The 16031-nt window shown below is 44.1% G+C and overlaps 2 protein-coding genes across 2 annotated transcripts; one reads left to right on the forward strand and one right to left on the reverse strand.

The window, feature by feature from the left end:
- Positions 1-1311: 1311 nt before the first annotated feature.
- Positions 1312-3024, forward strand: LOC119317079 (S-adenosylmethionine decarboxylase proenzyme-like). The gene is made up of 2 exons (XM_037591479.1): positions 1312-1394; positions 1487-3024. The coding sequence occupies exon 2, from the start codon at positions 1642-1644 to the stop codon at positions 2782-2784; it is 1143 nt and encodes a 380-aa protein (XP_037447376.1). The 5' UTR covers positions 1312-1394; positions 1487-1641; the 3' UTR covers positions 2785-3024.
- An 834-nt stretch (positions 3025-3858) lies between these two features.
- LOC119317078 (histone-lysine N-methyltransferase ASHR3-like) lies at positions 3859-14779 on the reverse strand. Its single transcript, XM_037591478.1, has 11 exons — positions 13638-14779; positions 10916-11062; positions 9950-10111; positions 8564-8590; positions 7882-7999; positions 7634-7733; positions 6455-6548; positions 5903-5981; positions 5575-5746; positions 5390-5470; positions 3859-4465 (listed from the first exon to the last, which is right to left on the reverse strand). The coding sequence occupies exons 1-11, from the start codon at positions 14607-14609 to the stop codon at positions 4114-4116; spliced, it is 2304 nt and encodes a 767-aa protein (XP_037447375.1). The 5' UTR covers positions 14610-14779; the 3' UTR covers positions 3859-4113.
- Positions 14780-16031: the final 1252 nt, after the last annotated feature.

Genomic DNA, 16031 nt, shown 5'->3' on the forward strand with positions numbered 1-16031 from the left:
GAGATGGTGGAAACCTCAATCACCACTTGTCCACGACAGCGACGTGCGACGGTATCCGTAGAGGCAAACGATCCCACCATCACGCCACCGAATCAAAAAAAGCGCAACGGAGCCACTCCTCCACACGAAACAAAAACCCCACCTCCTTTTCAAAAGGAAAGGCGATCCACACATCACACACACACGTACAGTGCATGCAGCGGGCTCACGCGTCGAGCCGAGACCCTTCCGGGACAGCTGGACGCCTCCCAAATATTCCCAGGCGTCCGAAGCCTCCTGGGCCAAGCAAACGCGAGGAGCCCTCCCAGCCAAGCATATCCGCGCCGCGCCGCGAGGTCCGCACGCAAAAGCGCCAGAACGCGGTCCACCGTGACTCGGCACCCCCGCCCGTGAGCCTCTATCCGATCGGTCCAGTGGACCGGGTCCTTTCTCAGGGCTCGCTCGGCCCCTTATAAATACGCTGCCCAGGCAGGGGTGACTTTCCCATCTTGCAAGTCGCCTCATTTGTTTATCAGTTTTAGCACAAACGCAAACTCCGTTCGTTCCCCACCACCATCTCGTCGAAAACCTAGAAATTCGGAGTGAGATTGTGTTCGTCCGTTCGCTTTCGTTTCTTCGAGATCTGTGAGGAGGGGGGAGAGACAGATCCGTCGCTTGCTCCCTGTTCGAGGTTTGTGACGAGGACGAGCAGCAGATTCGACGCGCGCCTCCGAGGTTCTTCCTGGAACTGTAAGATTTCTCTCCATCAGCTCATGTTGTTTCTATTCGGTAGGCGTCTTTGATCCGTGGTAGAAATTTGTTTACTGTGCCTAGTAGGGATCATATTCCTTTTCGTCCCGTTAATTAGGCTGGATAGGAAAAGTAAATAAACGCCGTCGTCTAGATTATCTGTAATTTCACAGACTTTGTGAAATATATGCAACACAGTCAGGAATTATCCGTGTTACTGTACGAATATGCTGTTCGGTACATCAATTTGTGGTAGATTTTGGCTGACCTGAATATTGCTTTATGTCAATTCGTTTCTATCTCATGATGTTTTCCTCCCTTTCTGTTATGCCTGGAATCTTCATCTTCAAATCAGGTCGAATATCACCTACACTAATAATTCAGTAGAGATTAGTGAAATATTCCTCTACTTTATGTGCCTAGTGAAACTGGAATCCCAGAAGGATGTTAGTACTACTTTCTACCTCGCAATATGTTATGTGCTTCATCGTTTCTAACCCATACCAACCCACTGCAGAATTTGATGTGCTATGGAATCCAAGGGTGGTAAAAAGTCCAGCAGTAGTCGTTCCTCCCTCATGTACGAAGCTCCCCTCGGCTACAGCATCGAGGACGTCCGCCCTGCAGGAGGCATTGAGAAGTTCCGCTCCGCTGCCTACTCAAACGTATGTATCCAATCAATTGAGTTCCTCCTTTCTTTTCTTTTTATATCTTGTTGATGATTAGATGCTCACTTCCAATTGCTTCTGTTTTGCAGTGCTCCAGGAAGCCATCCTGATAATCCCTCTCGCGCCCCCATCCTAATTGCTTAGAATTCCCTTCTGCTTTCAATTCATCTTCCTAAAATTTCTCTGGCTAGCTGCTTTTCTCTGACCAGCAAAGCCTTTCCTCCTCTACCAACCTTCTCAAACAATGGCCGTCTCTGCGATTGGGTTTGAGGGATATGAGAAGCGCCTGGAGATCACCTTCTCTGAAGCGCCAGTCTTCACTGACCCCAATGGCAGGGGATTGCGTGCTCTCTCTCGTGCCCAGATCGACTCGGTTCTTGATCTTGCCAAGTGCACCATTGTATCTGAGCTCTCTAATGACAAGTTTGACTCGTATGTCCTCTCTGAATCAAGCCTCTTCATCTACCCGTACAAGGTTGTGATCAAGACCTGCGGTTACACCAAGCTCCTGCTGGCCATTCCAAGGATTCTTGAGCTTGCTGAGGAGTTGTCCCTGCCACTTGCTGCTGTGAAGTACTCCCGTGGGACATTCATATTCCCTGAGGCACAGCCTTCTCCACACAAGAACTTCTCTGATGAGGTTGCCTTCCTGAATGGCTACTTTGGTGGACTCAAGTCTGGCGGCAATGCCTATGTCATTGGTGATCCTGCAAAGCCAGGCCAGAAGTGGCATGTCTACTATGCCACCCAGCAGCCTGAGCAGCCCATGGTCAACCTTGAGATGTGCATGACTGGTCTGGACAAGAAGAAAGCTTCTGTCTTCTTCAAGACCTCTGCTGATGGCTACACATCTTGTGCCAAGGAGATGACCAAGCTCTCTGGCATCTCTGAAATAATCCCGGAGATGGAGATCTGTGACTTTGATTTCGAGCCATGTGGCTACTCCATGAACGCCATCCATGGCTCTGCTTTCTCCACCATTCATGTCACTCCTGAGGACGGCTTCAGCTATGCTAGCTATGAGGTCATGGGGTTGGACCCTGCCTCCATGGTGCTGAGATCCTTTGGCCCGTCTGAATTCTCTGTTGCTGTGACCATCTTTGGCGGTCGCAACCTTGCTGGCACCTGGGGGGAGAGGCTGAATGTTGGGGTCTATGATAGTACCAACATGGTCGTCCAGGAGCTGCCTGACGGGGGCGCTCTCATCTACCAGAGCTTCACTGCTGTCGGCGAAGACTCCACCGGGTCACCAAGATCTGTCCTGAACTGCAACGTTCATGGCAATTTAGAGAGCGGCTCCAAGATGGATGCTTTCCTTTGCTGGGAAGACGATGCTGCGCAGGAGAAGGATGAGAGGGGGGCTGTTAAGAGGATGAAGAGCTGCTGATGGTGATGCTAGCTGGTCTGAACGAGCTTGTGTTGCGTCAGTTTGTTCTTAGAGATTTCCTGTTCCTGTCCTATTACTTTTGTTATGGACAAGTGACGTGAAAATGGTTAGCGTTTTCTGCCAGTGTGAGCGAATGTATGGAAATGCCTGTCTCTGGCTGCATGGTTTATGAATATAAGAATAAGCCTTGTATTGAGCAAATGTTATTTTGTTATTTCCTGAAAGTTTTGTTAGAAGCCATTCTTGTCTGTCGTGGACCTATTGAACTCTGGCGAATCTGATTCAGTTCTGATGGTGCGGAGATTCGGGTACTAATGCTGCTTGTGGTGATTATTCGATAAGAATCTATCTCTTGGAGATGTCGATGCTCGATAAGAAAGCCATGCAGTTGATGGTGGTGGCTGCATATAAGAGATCCATGCCAGTGTTATTGCAAGACTTGCCCAAGTTAACCAAAGCTCTGGCATATTTTGGAGGTTGAGAACCCTCAAGCCATCAGAAATCTTGTCTGAACCTGCCCAAAGAAAGGCCCTCTTGATCTTCTCAAAAGAAGGTACTAGGGTCGTCGACCACTGCTGTTCCGCTCTTTCAGAATGCTCCACGGAGCAAGAATTAGGCATGTATATCAAATCCTCTTTTTCTCTCCATTCTCTCCCTGCTGAATTGTCCGCAAACCTCAACGACCATATCAGAACTGCATGTCATGTCATGTCGTTGTGTAGAATTTTAGGCCTCCTTTGATTTACAGGAGTTTTGTAGGAATTCTAAAGGATATGAATCTGTAGGAAAGAATTCTTTGAAGCTCTTTGACTTGTAGAAATGGACTCCTGTTCCTATGCAGAATAAGAACAAATCCTTAACATTTAAAGGAAAATTACATTAATCTAGACTCAATAAATCCTATGAATCAAATGGTATCTGAGATACGTGTCATTTCACTTCCTATGTATGTTTTCTCTATTCCCATGATACTTCTATCCTCTAAACCAAAAGAGGCCTAAGAGGATGCAACCACCTGTCATGGGTTGCATGCAACTTTGGGAAAACAAGCTCAACACGGCCGACACCAGGTCATTTGCATGAACGGGAGGTTAATAAACACAATCAGCTCAAACCTGCTTACAACTTGCAAAAGATTCAGAGTGTTCTCTCCAACTTCAACTATAAAATTGACTATGGGATGAAGAAAATGTTACAACTTACAACACCGTAAAAGTCCTGAATCAGCAAATGTGAAAGAATCGTTTCAAATGAACTCATATACGAGTGTATCATCATGATATATTTATACAGAATCGACTCAGGACTTCAGCTTAGCCCAAAAGCTCTCTATAGAATGAATGCACCAGCTTCAATATCTGATGGCTGCACGCTAGCTGAAGATGACGATGGATCTAAAAGGGACGTCCGCTGCCGTTTGTGTCCCCAGCATATCCGGTCTATCTTCGTTTTGCTCCTCAAGTTAAAGGGAACCTCTATACAGTTGGTCCAGGGTAACAGGCGAGTCTCTGTTTTGACCCTTGAAGGAGAGCAGCCGCCCTGTTGCACGAGCAACTTATTATTCTCAAGCGCCGCAGCCGCAAGAGCGTTCTGTGTTGGATTCTTTAGTTGGCTGCCCAAGTATCCTTGGCAACTCTTTGCTCCGCAATGGCACTTAACCTTCTCTCCAAAATGCACAAACCTGGAAGAAAGGAGTAAACTGTAATTGTTCAAAGAAATAACCAGTCTTGGGAAATATGGATGTAAAGGTGGAAAGAATCTCATTTCATTTGCCCCCCTGATTAGCATACATTAAACCATGCAGAATTACTATATCCTCTCTGCGTGAAGAATAAATCTATCAAAACCAGCGAAATGCCCTGCAATCAGGATAGCTAGGACTTGGGCTGTTCAAAAAGGGTTTTGTTAGCCCATCTGAAATAGGTATGGAAGCACGCTGTACTTCATCGCAGGCATGTCCCATTTCAGTCTATACTGCACAGAGTGGTTTGGGCCAGATAATATAACCCAAGTTTGGTAGAGAAGTGTTTGGGCCTGACCATATGACCTAGGTTTGAACAACTAATTGAGACCAGAGAACACCAGGAACAACTGAACCTCGTTTCTACTAAAGGGAAGTTAAACAGCATATTCTGGCTTATAGTACTGTACGCAAATTGGCAAACAGGAACCCAGGAATGCTACTACAGGTGTATTCTCTGGAAGATCACAATCCAAGGCAAGTGACCTACTGATCTAAGACCCCAAGCTCAGATGGACAAGTTGCTGGCTCACTATAACAATATTTGTAGTTAAATGCTAATTTGGTCACTTTGGTGGTACATACCCGGATCAGAATGTTACAAGCTTGACTACAAATGTCACAAACTCATCAGCAGCTAGAGCTGATTGCAGCAGGCCACTTGATGCAATATATTCATTGCCCCTCCATATTGCTATAATGTACTCCCTCCGTCCCAAAATAAGTGTCTCAACTTCATACTAACTCTAGTACAAAGTTGTACTACTAAGCTTGAGACACTTATTTTGGGACGGAGGAAGTACTCATTTTTGCCTAATTAGATTAATATATGTACTCTTTTGAAGAAAAAAATGACGTAAATACCTGTAATCATAAGTTAAGGGCTCTCCAACTTCAATGAAACGAGAGGCAAAAACACCGACTCTTGTCTCACCCTCAACTTGCCTGATGAACCATATAGAGTTATAGACAATGAGGTACATCATCATTTAAAACAAAAATTACCATCACTGAATGCAAAACAAGCTTTTTGTTCCAGAAATCATTACCACTTTTCTAGTTTACAGTTGGGATCACAGCTATGGTTTAGAAAACGTGAAGTGTTTCCTTTAAAAGTTGCATCTATTGTAAAATCTTTGCTGATTTCACACATGTAGAAATTTTTGTCCCCGCGCCGCTTCATGTCCCAAAGCCGTTGTTCACATGTTGCGTCATTGATGACTGAAATAAGGTTTAAAATGAAATTAGATGAATTAAAGCCAGTGAAAATGAGGGCACAAGCAAAATGTCATTTCCCCCATTGCATACGTGCAGTCATCTAGAAACTATTTGCTATTTCTATTAGACAAATATTTAATGTAGCAGAATAATTTGTACCTTCACCCACATACTCAATTATGAAATCACCTTTCTCCAATGGCTCCAATGCAACAGCACCCCATCCACAGCCTTCTGACTGTAAAGGGAAAAGGCTGTTGTTTATTGTAGTCAAAGAAGTAGAATAAACATCTTTCATTAAGCATAACACCACAACCGATTCTCCAAAACGCACCCCTATCATTTCCACATGTCATTTTGCATCCAATAGTACAAGAGAGGGGATTTGTGAAGGAAGTACTGCAGTGGGCACTTTGGCAGCCACCGAGGAAAACAGAACTAGTGTATTCATTTGCATTGTCTAGCAATTAGGTGAAGTGCTTATGCAAGTGGTCCATGTATAAACAATATGCCCCTTCATTTAGCTGTTTCCCAGCAGTACAACTCATGGCACACAAAAACTCTCGAAGGGGAAAAGAGTGGACCTTGAAAAATTAGAAGAGTAGTTTAAACATATCCTTGTGGACTGGCTTGTTGCTACACAGGTTTGTGAATAAATTGGCAAGCAAAGTCCAAATGTATACAAGCACATCATTTGAAAGACAGGACTACCTTGACAATTTTAATTTTCTTATCCTTGCGGAATGGTTTGTTGCTACACAGATCTGAGCAGTGGCAACTCTTGGAACAACTCATAGAAAGACCCCTGATAAAAGACAGCCAAATTTCAGTATGTCAAATAAATACAAGTATGGTTGCTAGGTAAATATCTACATCGTACACATGCACAAAATCTGTACAATCAAGCTAACTTATTCGGCGATTAGTAATATGCACGCGTGACAGTAATCTAGCATTAATGTTCAAATAACAAGAAAATACATTACTCCATTTGCTATAGTAGAAAGAAAGAATCCAATACTACTGCGCATTTTGGTGCTACCGTACTCCCATAGTTGACAGGATTTGACAATAGATGAATCTATAGTGCGCATTCAAATCCATATGCTGTGGTGATTGTGAATAGGAGCTCATATTTTACTTTTCTCTATTTTAACATAAAGCTGTTGTTCATCTTTGTATTGATCAAATCTGGATTGACAATAGACAGAATTCACCTCTTTTTTGTTTCTCTTTGTATTGATCAAATCTGGATTTGAAACACATTGATCTTTTGTCAATATTGTCAAAATAATTATTTTATACTTTCCCGAGCTAGCTATACATGATGCAAAACAGTAATATACAAAAACTAAATAATCAATTGTTTAAACTGATGGTGAAGTTCTATTTTAGTCCAAGTAATTTTCACAACTCCAACATCAATTTATTTTCCTATCTAAACCAGATCAAATCAATCTTGATGCTGGTGATCGTGGTGGTTTTGCCTGGTAAGCGACATGGATTCCTAATCAGCAAATGTGAACTAACATGGATGATGCGGTATCCAGTTAGCAGTACATTTACTAAACAGAAACAAATTACAATGTATAGTCAGGCCCATCTGGCAGCCCAAATCTCCTCTCTTCTCCCTGCGCTATCTCATTGTATCGTTCCTGACCCACAATCTCGGTTAGAAACTTAGAATGTTCAGTACAATAGTTGGGTATCGAAACAATTTTATAAGTACCCACAAATGCATATGCTTGCTCTTTTGCCAGAATGCCATGTCAGAGGTTCCATCTTAAGAACACGGTAACATTTCACATATATCAAACTAGAGATAGTTTTGCCAAAATTTCATTATTAATGTATGCATCTAAAATGTATTAGTAGAGTTAGAAAGAATACCTGCATTCGCAATCATCTTTGCAAACAGAATCAGATTTGCAATTTGTGCACCCAGTCTCGGCACTTGAATCGGCGCGTTTCTTCTTGACTAAATATACATCTTTTACAAGATTAAGAAAACAATGATGACATGTAGAGGTGTAAGGCAGACGAACACGAAACTCATTCCACAATAAAGAAGTCAAATGGAAGTAAATAGCTCCAGATATCTTGATTGAATAACTACAGCAAGTATTACTTTAGGATACTGCGCCTGATATGTGTGTACGAGGGCGGTTTACAAACAATCGCCGTGAAATTCCTAATGGTTGAATCAATATTGAATTCTTCATTGACATATGGAAGAGGTAGTCGGCAGAAGACTTCCTGTCAAACAAGCATTGTTATCATTAGTTATGCACAAAAGCCTGGTAGGCAAGACAGATAATCTTCTTGAAAAAATATTATTTTTTTGGAACAAGACAATCATTTAACTTGTTTCTGCAGCATTCCAGCATTAATAAACTAAATAGGTTCCTCCCAAATCTTCATGTATTCCAAAGACTGTAACCCTCCCATTCTTAAGTGATGATTTTCACTTATTTTCAGTCTCCATTGTACATTTTCAGCCATAGTAGTATGTATAATTAAACCAAAAAAAGTATATGAAAATAATGTTTGCATGTGGCGATTCTAAAACAACTGATCAAACACATCCCAAAACATCAGCTATTTTATCATGCAGAGGGAGCACAAGACGACAATATTGGTCTGCTTAAAGACTGGAGTACCGGATAAAAGCATCCTAAAGCCTACAGAGCATTAACACTCCAAGAACAAGTAAGAAATCCTTGAAAATGAACTATTTAAGAAAATAGCGCAACACAACCTAAAAGAAGCAAATATGAAAAGGGAGGTAGCAACATACAGTTATATTATGCCAGCACTAACCTCTATGTTGTTTGTCAGGTCAGCATTCTGTCACCATCAAACAAAGTACTCCTGTCAGACACCTCAAGCATTACAAATATTAACAAAAAGGTATGGAATGCAGTCAACTTTTTCTGGTAATATAAAATAGCATAAGTGATAAAAACCCTATAAATTAATAATCTAGAGGTAAAAGAAAGTAATGTAAGGATCAGCAGTGCACAAAACCATGAATCAAGCTTATCTATAGTTGGAACAGAACCAGCAGAAAACTAAATGCTCCTCGTGGCAGAGAGTTCTGGTTTTATAAAGAATGAACTCCATAAAATTAATCATTTTTCATTGGGACTTGGAAAACATGAGTTTGTGATCTGTTATTAACAGATAAAAGAAGAATCACAGAGCAATGGTCATTTTACAGACATACAAACGGTGAAACATTAAGAGAACTCTTAAGACCACATGGAGTATGGGCAAATTCTGGAGGTGCATTGATAATATTTGTTATGTTTACGCATTCATGGATACTTGTATCAACTACTCCCTCCGTAAAGAAATATAAGAGCATTTAGATCACTACTTTAGTTATCTAAACGCTCTTATATTTCTTTATGGAGGGAGTACCATGTATGCAAGGTATGGCATAGAGATTCGTATTGTTCATGCATCCGAATAGAGCAATTATGAAGCAAGATCTGGAACAAAGACTCTTCTGTGAACATATATGAAAAACAAAAACAATTTTTCCAGTGATGAACTTCTGGTATGATCAAAGAAACTTATATTAGAGGGAAAAACTGGGCTAAAACTTAAAAGGGACGGAAGCTCAAAAAAGAAACTTGAAAAAGTAGGTATCCTGTTTGCTATGGCCAAACTGAGAACAAAAGACTATAACACCGATTTGATATTCAAGGAAGAAGTGGCTTAATTTAAATGAAATGCATTAGAAGATTTGCAGCTTTCAGCATAGTTGCACAAATAGAATACAAAGATGCAAGTCAGACGCAAGGGAACCGAAAACCATATTCCTAGAAAAAATGCTTAAAAATACTTGTGCTGGGTTTTTCTTCTTCTGGAAATACTTAACGATTCAACCTCCGGCTGTAAATAAATGACGCCCTAGAAAGTTTGCATTCAAACACCTCTAACTTTTACCAGAAACATGAAAGAACATTTAGATCGGTCAAGTGAGATTAGTATCACCAGATTTTCATGAAAATATTATGATTGTAACATTTTTTACTAACATGTTCATATGAAAAGTAATGGTCAAAGTTGCGTGAGAGTGTTCATGTCCAAAACCTCATCTATTCATGAAAGAGGGACTAGTAAATTAGAGGGCAAAGTAGTTACCCTGTTCATGCATAACAATATGAATTGAGGAATTGTAAGGGATAAAGGATAGACCTCATTTTGAAGGAGCCAATTGGAAGGGTGCCTCCAGCAAATAGCACTTCCTTGGTCATCTTTTAGATGAATTAGAGGCCATGGTGCACATTTTGTATGTGCTGCAACTGTACAACGTCCACAGCGCCAAAAAAACATTTTTTGCTTACAAACCATGCAACCCTAATTATGGAGAAAGAAAGTCCAATTAATGTGTATCAAAATTAAGTATGACCTTACAAAAAAAATCGGAACTACAGGAATTGGCCTTTTAAATACCTTTAAAAAAATATTCTCTGTACAAAATGCAAAAAAAAATGTACTTCATATCATAAATACATGTCGTTTTGGATACTGACCCAGTCTTCACGATTTACCTTTGACCATTAATTCTTACGGCAGTATACACAAAAAAATACAAAATTATAATATTATGAATATACTTTTCGACACAAATCTAAACAAATGATTTACAAGTTTTCAATCTAAATATTTAGAACAATATTCGTAGTCAAAATTTAAGACATGTCCAAAAGGATGATATGGAGGGAGTACTGTGTTATTTCGTTTACTTATTCCTTCACAAATAGTAAGCCATGTGGTGGTCGTGAATAGGACATACATCGACAACCATAACTATGAATTATCAGCCTGTCAAAGACAAAATATATTTGAGTCATTTGCAAATACATTGTATTAACATAACCCATAAGTGTGTCTATTTATAGTGCACACTGCATCCTAGTTTCCAAACCATCTAGTATAGCATAATTGTATGTTGAATGCAACAATTATCCATGTGGACAGAATACTGCATATCAAAACAGGGTTGGCATACTCAAGTATGACAACTAGACAAGTCCAACAACTTCACAACAAAAGTTCTTTAAGCTAAATAACTTGCATTTTTAGGAAAATCTTATGTTTTTGCCAATGTGCAGCACATGCAATATTAAACATATCCCATTTCATAACATTTAAACTTACATGCTGAGGGCACCTGAAGCTTTCAGGAGTGAAATTTGCAATATATTCCACCACACAGGTCAGATGGAACATTTGTTCACAACGGCTAACTGAACATTTTATTTCTTCCAAGGGATGGATAATCTTATAGCACACACGACATTCAACCTGTGCACATCCGAAGAATCATCAGATACAAAGCCAATAAAAATTGATCAAAACTGAAACTTGGTCCGAATGTTGATTTAATTATGAAAACTTGTCACGTTATCATGTATGAGCTGCAGTTTTAACTTTCAACAGGTAGGCAGAGGCGTATATGAAGTTTGATGAGGTGTATGCAGTGGCGGAGCCAGCCCGTGAGTGGAGCCTGAGCAAGACTACCTGTGACGCACTGTGAGCTGCCATTTGCCCGTGGAAATATTGCTTCTGACCCATACATAATCCCATTGCTTAGGCGTGATTTTCTGGACTAACCCGGGCAGCTGCACGGGGTCGCTGGGAGGTGGCTCCGCCACTGGAAATATGTAATTAAGCATCAAGCAATTCGAAAGGTGGCAGTGGAACTAAGGAAACAAAAATCTCTCAGTTCTCACGTTAATCAAAGAACAGCCTTACATTGTTCATGGCAGCTCGCCACTGTGATGTGTAGTCAATAACATGATCTCCTCTTGGCAAGCAACAAACAGTGTGGCTGCTCGCCTGAACTGGCAGACATCTAGGACGGAAGGGAGGATCAGATCTGGTCTTTGGTCTACTCGTAGAGTGAAAGTGGAGAGGGGGTCAAAGGCGGCACTGGAACTAATACTGCATAAAATAACTTTTCTCAGAGCCCACATTGATCAAAGAAAAAACACATTGTTCATGCCAGCTCACCACTGTGCAGTGTAGTCGGTAACATATTAACATGTTGACCAGTTGGCTAGTGTGGCTGCTCGCTTAAACTGACTGATATCTAGGAGGGAAAGGGGAGCTCAGATCTTGTCTTCAGCTTGCTAGGAGAGAGGGTTCGGAACTGGGAAGGAACCATAGCCGCTGATGCCAGTTGTTGACCGTCTCCAGCCGACATCTGTTGCCACCGTCCAGAGCATGTTGTAGCCTCCCTGTCTTCCGTCGTCGTCTCACAGGCACTCTTTTTTCATTCCCTTTCTTCTTTGTTCCTCCCCCTCCCCACTCTACTTTGCAGCTTGTTGCCCATATCCATCCTCTGCCCCGCTGCTTGCCTCTCAGCTGTCAGCTCTGCGGCTAGTGGTGCTGGATTCTGCTTGCTCTCCTCTACTCACATAGAATTGTACAAGTATAAGAGTTAGAAATAGGAGGACAAGGATTGAGTTGGCAAGCAGTGGACCTGACAGCCTGGTGGTATTAGAACACTGGGAGAAAGGACTGGATGATTTAATGTGTTTTTGCTTGAGAGATGTTGTGGGATGTGTGTCGTATGAGTGTCGTTTATTCTGATTTTTCTCTCTGTTGTATGAGTGTCGTTTGTTATGATTTGACTAATATCTGTGATAATCTAATGACCACCTAGGCCGCCACCTAGGTGCCAAGACGAGATGGCGCCTTGAGTCACGCAACTGGAAGATGGGTTGTAACTTTGACCCCAAACAATGTTGAGGCACGTTAGGCATCAGTGACATCCCGGCTTAATTGGAATGATATACTACTCGTATCAACAAGGTGCACCTTCTTTTCCAGGAGCCCATCCAAAAGGAACCTCAAAGTTAAGTGTGCTTGGCTTGGAGCAATTTGAGGATGGGTAATCGACTAGGAAGTTGACCCCGGGTGCGCACGAGTGAGGACAAAGTGCGCAGGAAAGACCAGTCTAGATCCTAGGTGGTAGCCAGGTGCAACGGCCAGGAACTGGTGGATTTTGGCCGGGGCGTTACAATTGGTATCAGAGGCAACCCTTGCGGTTAGTGTGTGTGGGTCAGGTGTGCGGGCATGTGGCGCATGGCGCGTGTGGCCTGTCATGGCACAAGGCATGGCACATGTGCCGGGCTGGACGCACAGACGTGTGCCAGGAGGGAAAGTTCCTGCTGGGCCGACGTCAAATGATAAACTATTCATATCAACAAGGTGCACCTTCTTTTCCAGCTCCCAGAACTACAAAGTTAAGCATGCTTGGCTTGGAGCAATTTGAGGATGAGAGACTAGGAAGTTGATCCCGGGTGCGCACGAGTGAGGATAATGTGCACAAAAAAGAAGTGTCGGTCTGTGGGGCCAGTCTAGATCCTAGGTGGTAGCCAGGCGCAACAGCGAGGAACCTGTGGGTTTGACCGGGGCGTTACAGCATCAGTCGGCTGATCCTGAGAACAGATCGGACGGCTTGCTGGCCAGCCGATTGTAAACTTTATATATGTCTCTGCCTACCTGTGATCAATCTAAGTTCTCTACTAGGAATTATGACAGCATGCTGTTGAAAATATGTGAGCTGTGGATAGAGAAAGTAAATCTGTGTATCACAAGGACAAATGTGATGGTTTTATAATCAAGGCTTTGCTTCTTTACATCTGTTGACAAACTGCTCGAGCATTGGTTGATCTTAGCTGCGACGGTGTATTACCAATTGAGATGTATGTGTTGCATTTTGGTACAATATGCAGTTGTGGAGATATTTTATAGTTAAGTTTGATGATGCACAGAGTAAATCACCTTAAACATAAATTTCGGTCGAACAGCAATTCTAGGTAATGCTGAATCAGCCACTGGTGATTCGGTCATTAGGAGCAGAAACCCTTACCGCCTTGGGCGCACCATTGAGGAATGGCAGCACACAATGCTGCGGGGAGGCACCTGACGCCACCTTCCTCGCCACCCACTCCTTCACATAGTCCTTGAGTGACCGACCCGATGCCAGCGCCAGCACCGTTGCTGCCGGGGATAAAGGCGAACGAGCCGAAGACGACCTCTTCCCGCTGCCGCGGCGCACCTCAGGGTGGGCGGTGACAGAAACCACGCCCTTGCTCACATAGTCCTCTAGCATCAGATCCGGTGCCGGCGCTGGTGCTGGCAGCAGCGCCACGGCCGAAGGTAGCAGGGCAGAGGACGGCTTCTTTCCGCCACCGCGGCGCGCCTCGGGGTATGCAGTGACAGAGACCGCACACTCGTTCACATAATCTTCAAGCTTCACACCCGGTGCCGGCGCATGTGCCGCCGTGGCGGCAGAATGCAACGGGGCAGAGGACTCCTTACCGCCGCCGTGCTGCGCTTCAGGAGAGGCGGTGAGAGAGGCCAAGTCGGCGTCCACATACCCCTCGAGCGCCCGACCCGATGCCGGCGCTGGTGCCGCTGCGGACGGAGGCAGCGGGGCAGAGAACGAGTTCTTCCGGCCGCCTCCTCTGCGCGCCACTGCGCCGGCAGTGACAGCGATCACGCCCTCGTTCACATAGTCCTCGAGCACCCGACCCGATACCGGGGCAAGTGAGGCCGCCGCGGACGAAGGGGGCGGAACAAAGGACGACTTCCTCTCGCCGCCGCGGCGCGCCTCGGGGCAGGCGGTCACAGGGACCGCGCCTTGGACGTCAAAGGCGCGCACGCGGCCGCTCCAACGGCACTCCACAGGGATAATGGGAGCGCCATCGCCGCCGGAGGAGGATTCCGTCGCCGCCGCCGCCGCCGCTGCCGTCGCGGGGTCAGCGGCCGCATCCCCGCCCAGTAGGTCCACGGCGGCGTCGGCAGACAGTTCGGGGCAGACGGTGCTCAGATCTGGCATGGCAGCGAGGGGCCGAGGGGTGAGGGCTAGGGTTTGGAAGGCATTGGAGTTGGGTAGAGACGCCCCTCAGAATGGACTGAAGGAGATGTGAGCTGAACTGGGGAAGAAGTTGGTGTGATTTCTGTGACTGGGAAAAGTTGCTGTGTGGCGGTCGGAGAGACTCGTCCGAAATTCGTTACGCGGCAAACTGAGTGAAGATCTCACCCCCTCCAACGAACTGTAGCGGTGTCAGCTGTGGTAAATATACTTTCGGTTCTCAGCTCGATACTTTTTTGTTTTCAAAAACATAAAGTGTGTTTACAAGTTCAACCGAGTCTTAAAACAACTTGTAGTCCTTCAAATTGATGATTGCTCTGTTATGATTGATTTTGTTTATGGTTGATATATGCCTGAAGATCTCATTGCACCAATTATACAAATATATAATCTTCTGTATAGCCAAGATCAACACACACAAAAACACGCTGACAAATAACAAAGTCATGTAAGACCAAAGTTATATATAAACAAGGAAAAAAAGAAGATGAAACCCTAGCTTGGATCCGTGATTCGCAAACTACAACAATGACCATATTCCACCAACCATCTTATGACATCATACAAACACCGAAGTTCTTCAACAACAACACCTTCAGGAAGGGAGCGACGCTCAATCGCTGCCGTCACCGGATACAACCAGCCAAGGTCAGAATCTAAGTTTTCACCCTGAAAAATCAGTCCGAACATATCCGAGCAATGCCTTCAACAAGGTAACGATGGAAAAAACATCGCCATTGCCAGGTATAACTGACACATGTCAAACATTGGCTTTCACCTCGGAGCTCGAGACCAGATGCTCGAGTAGCACCACCATCGACATCACTTATGTGTTGTCGCTGCCACTTTCCCGCGATCCCAGCAGCTACATGCCAGACCGCCACCGTTGCACAACCATCCCTCTGAGTCAAATCGTCGTCATAGTTTGCATCTCCCTGCTGAACACAACCACCGGGTCTGGAGAGAGCATCCCTCGTGAAGACCTCTCGGTGGTCATCGCAATTTGCGGTGAGTCCGCCACCGCTAGCCGGAGTGGCGTAGATGATGAAGTCGCTAGATCTGCCATTAATCACTGCACCACTACCACCACCGGATTAGCCGAATAGTCCAGCACACCATCAAAGTCGTGCTATCAGGGAACACAAAGCTAGTAGGCTAAATCATGGACCCCGATGACAGCATCACACGCAAGCCATCACAGGAATCCTCTACAAGGAAGCCATAGATCAAACCGATGCGCCGTTGGATGATGGCGTCTCATGCTGGAATTGAAGACATCATGTCCGCCTCACCTTACACCACTTGGAGATGGTGAACGCCCCATGGCTGGCTCCAATGGGAGACAACGGGGAAAGGACGCAACAAGCGCGCCGCGGCCATCTAATA

This window comes from Triticum dicoccoides, chromosome 6A, assembly GCF_002162155.2.
Source record: "Triticum dicoccoides isolate Atlit2015 ecotype Zavitan chromosome 6A, WEW_v2.0, whole genome shotgun sequence".
Classification (NCBI taxonomy): Eukaryota; Viridiplantae; Streptophyta; class Magnoliopsida; order Poales; family Poaceae; genus Triticum; species Triticum dicoccoides.

What these genes read in the sequence shown, in the direction of transcription:
- LOC119317079 (XM_037591479.1), top strand. Translation starts at nt 1,642, where the DNA reads ATGGCCGTCTCTGCGATTGGGTTTGAGGGATATGAGAAGCGCCTGGAG.
- LOC119317078 (XM_037591478.1), bottom strand. Translation starts at nt 14,609, where the DNA reads ATGCCAGATCTGAGCACCGTCTGCCCCGAACTGTCTGCCGACGCCGCC. An exon ending in AATTGAGTATGTGGGTGAAG is followed by an intron (nt 5,747 to 5,902) that starts GTACAAATTATT and finishes ACCTTATTTCAG; the next exon opens with TCATCAATGACGCAACATGT. An exon ending in AACTGTAAACTAGAAAAGTG is followed by an intron (nt 5,471 to 5,574) that starts GTAATGATTTCT and finishes ATGGTTCATCAG; the next exon opens with GCAAGTTGAGGGTGAGACAA.